The sequence below is a fragment of the Syzygium oleosum genome, unplaced genomic scaffold, assembly GCF_021117445.2.
Source record: "Syzygium oleosum isolate NSW1041296 unplaced genomic scaffold, Sole_v2.1 Sole_v2.43, whole genome shotgun sequence".
In the NCBI taxonomy this organism is placed as follows: domain Eukaryota; kingdom Viridiplantae; phylum Streptophyta; class Magnoliopsida; order Myrtales; family Myrtaceae; genus Syzygium; species Syzygium oleosum.
In genome coordinates this window covers 1826948-1831057 of record NW_026607527.1, presented here as the reverse complement: position 1 = coordinate 1831057, position 4110 = coordinate 1826948, and the positions used below count along the sequence as shown (strand labels likewise).

Sequence of the window (4110 nt, the reverse complement as noted above, 5' to 3'; positions counted from 1 at the left end):
CCAGTGGCGGCAAAATGCTCGTGCCTTTTCTGGGCATTTGATTGGTCTTTCATACGTTCATTGGCCTAGTTTTTCTAGAAATTATTCCATAGAGACATTTTCTCGTGAAGTACTTAGCTTCTTTCCTCCTAAGACGGTGCCTCAAATTAGACTCCCTATAAGAATAAATTCTCTGTGAGGCCAAACATAAAATCTCTTTTCTCCTATCGGGGAGAGAGAGACGAGAGAAAGAGAGAGAGGCAGAACCGTCTCCACACAACTCGGATAAATTAATTTGAATGGTTGGGAGGCAAAACATAGCCCCAAGAATTTGCATTTTGCATGCTGACCATCAAATCATGTCACTTCATGCGTCTAGAATGTTTATATACCTCTTAAATTACTATATGTCCTATACATGCACAAACACATAACTCCAAGCGGATTCTATCTTTATTTCTTGTCTCTCCCCTTTTCAAACGATTGCTCTCTACCACTACAAATGGAATTCTTTAGTGTTGCCACCCACCCCGAATCTATATCATTGTTGTTCCATTAGCTTCCTCATGTTAGAAAGAAACAAAACATAGAAGAAGAAGAAGAAGAAGAAGAAGAAGCTTTATCACACACAAGGAGACCCAATATTCATTGCCAGACAATCACAAAACACATTTTACATAGAACCAAGACACACCCACTAACTCAACCAACTTCTTCTCAATCCATTTTCTTTGTGAGACTCCCCTCTCACCACTACAGTTTTCGCTTCTCTATCATAAGCAACCATCACCCTCTCTTTTGCAAAATCCCCACCAAGAACCTCTCAAAGAGTGATCTTTTTAAAGTAAACCAAAACGACAATAGACCCCAAGCAAGCTAAACACCCAAGGAATCATGCAACGCTACTCCGACCCTGGCCGGTGGCCAGGATAGGTTTAAGTCACATGTCCCGGACTTCAAAAATGTTGCGGTTCTTGACGACGATGTCAAACATGTGCATGGACTTGAACTTGTTGAAGTCCTTGGGGAGCGAGATGAGATCAACGGTGGATCTCTTGTGGAATTGGAGGAGTTCCGGGTCGTCATAGTACCTCTCCCACCCGAGCGAGGATAGCTTCCTCTCCAGGTCGGCGTACGATGTAATCACCTCGTTCGTCGGGGTGTGGACCAGCACCTTCCGCCGCCCGATGCCGCTGGACAACTCGGCCCCTGGGTTCTCCACGAGCCGGACGACTCCGTTCTTGAACACCCAAACCCCAGACATTTTATGAATGGGAGACTAGGAAATAGAGTGTGCTGTGTGAGCTTGGTTGATGAGCTAGCTCTTGTGGAGATGGTGAGTGATTGTGGCTTCGGCGATGCATATATATATATATAGGCAAGGGACGTGATGCAATGGAAGTATATATATATTATCAGCTTATAATAATAATTGTTCAGTTGGTAAATACATGTCAAGGGCCTTGTTTAGGTGCGGGTTTACGGCCCAAGGGGGGGCCCACTCACCGGGGGATTTTGTAGTCTAAGGATACATCCAGGGTCAGGGTGTTTGGGGACACACTTTGCCATCTTGTGTGGGGATGATCAGATTGAGAAGAATCCAATCTTTCTTTTTCCTTAGCCATTGAACCCACCATGAGAATCTTGTTTGGAGGAGAAAAAGAAAATAGATTGAGACTTATTCTATAAGAGGATAATGAACGAAAGTGACCTTGTTTTTTTATGCGTCGGGTTTATCTAAGGAAAAAAGGCACTAACCGTACCATAATTTTCGCACGATTTTCACTTTCATGCAAAACTTTACATGCGATTATTTAAGCACCACAACTTCCAAAAATCGATCATCCTTGTACCGTTAGAAAATCACATGTGGTATTATTTAGAATAAATAATTGACGTGCAAAGATGTCAATACTCAAGATATAAATCAAAAGACGTCGTTTGGCAACACAAATTTGCCCGAATTGAGAAATTAGGTTCAATTTTCTAAATAAACGAAACCCTAAACCTAAATCTTACCCTAAAATGAGAAATTGGGTATGATTTTCTTTCCCAAAAACCTAGCCTCAAAATTCTAGTTTCAATCGGAACGGATTGTGCAGTGGTATTACTTTAGAATAAATAACCGACGCATCTCATCGGAGATGTCAATACTCAATATATAAATCAAACAACATTGTTTGGCAACACAAATTTGCCCGAAATTGAGAAATTAGGTTCAATTTGCTAAATAAGCGAAACCCTAAACCCAAAATCTTTCCCTAAAATGAGAAATTAGGTATAATTTTCTTTCCAAAAACCGTAGCCCCAAATTCTAGTTTCAATCCGAACGGATTGTTCAGCAGTGAGGCTGCCGTCTTGTCATGCAACTAACATGGCATTGATGAAACTGAGCATGAGCCTCGTTGGAAGTTTCAACGTCGAGGCTGGTTGTGGAGGGAGAAATGGTGTGTGCCGAGGACTTAGAGAGAGAGAGAGGCTGGTTGTGGAGAGAGAAATGGTGTGTGCCGAGGACTTTGAGAGAGAGAGAGAGAGAGAGAGAGAGAGAGAGAGAGAGAGAGAGAGAGAGAGAGAGAGAGGAGGGGCTAGGGTTTGGATTGCAATCTAATTTAATCTCAAATCCTCAAATTGGGGCAAGAAAGGGCTTAAATGGTGTTGGTTTAAAACATTTTCAATTCATCATCTTTCTGGCGAGTCACGTCAGATGATTTAATGTTAATGTAATGCCATGTAAGATTTTCAGGTACGAGAAATTGTTGATATATCTTAAAGTTATGGTATTTAAGTGATTACTTGAAAATGTACGACACTAGAGAAAGTATCATATGAAAATTATAACACTATTAGTGTTGCTTTCCTTATTTAACTATATCAAGGTACTTGATAGATACGCCGACTATTTATTTACACAAGCACAATTATGTGCTAACATGTGAAGAGATTTGATTATACTAAGTAATATATTCTAAGATATGGATTCCCAAATTATGAGTGTAAATTTACATTATCTACACGATTGACATATCAATCTTGATGAAGTTGTTTTGTCCTTTTCAATTCTACCCCACTAGCGATTGTAAATACCCTTCTGCACTCCTGCCTTTGGCCACGGCTAATGCTGCGACTTCCGGCCACCACCACCAATACCTCCCTAGGCACCACCATTGTCCTCTCTCTCTCTCTGGCGATGATCGTACCCCATATTAAGGATCAAAGGCATATGATATGAGGTCAATGCCTTAGATCGAGACCTTCAATTGAAGGTCGACATCTTCGAGATTCGAGTATTTTTTGGCAAATGACTATGGATTCAGAGTCATCCATAGTAGATTACCACAAATCCGCGATTGTCTATGGCATGAGAGAGAGAGAGAGAGAGAGAGAGAGAGAGAGAGAGAGAGAGAGAGAGAGAGAGAGAGAGAGAGAGAGAGAGAGAGAGAGAGAGAGAGAGAGAGAGAGAGAGAGAGAGAGAGAAATGTGGGTAGGGTTTTAGTTGGAACCAAAGGATAGAGTTTATTTTGCGAGCTAAAGTATCCTTGTGGAGAGACGATTTAGAAAGTTCACTCTATAAAGAAGTTAGTGCCAATATCAAATTCATCCCATTTGTTAACCTATATAATATGTGTTGCGTTGTCCTCTAACAATTTAAATTGAAACTTTCCAATGAACTTTAAGATGATATTATAGAGTAAGAGATATCGAGTTTGATTCAAAGCCACCTATAAACTCATGAGAAAGAAAAGGTAGATAATACTAGAAGCACAAATGTTAATGAGGTTTTTTCCTTAAAAAAATTGGTAACATATGACAGAGCTACAAATGCTAGCTTGCATGATTTAATTTGTTTTTGAAGTGATTACTTCAAAATGAGTATTCGAACAAGGGAGACACATTCAAACACTCCATAAGAGTTTAGCACATTGTTTTGCAAACACAAATCTTTATGCTGTGCTAGCCAGCTAGCCACATAGCATTATTACAAAGAAATAAAACACTATAGTTACTTTTCAGTTTTATATGACTACATAAGAAAGGCAAAGTATTGAATATAACGCTGGATTATTATGCCCTAACTGGAAAGTGAGGGGATTCTCATGGCATGAAGACAGTTAGGAGCAGGAAAGGCAGTGT

The 4110-nt window shown here is 40.1% G+C and overlaps 1 protein-coding gene across 1 annotated transcript; it reads right to left on the bottom strand.

Moving 5' to 3' along the window:
- Positions 1-617: 617 nt before the first annotated feature.
- Positions 618-1306, bottom strand: LOC130136172 (flowering-promoting factor 1-like protein 3). The gene has a single exon (XM_056306315.1). The coding sequence runs from the start codon at positions 1241-1243 to the stop codon at positions 920-922; it is 324 nt and encodes a 107-aa protein (XP_056162290.1). The 5' UTR covers positions 1244-1306; the 3' UTR covers positions 618-919.
- Positions 1307-4110: the final 2804 nt, after the last annotated feature.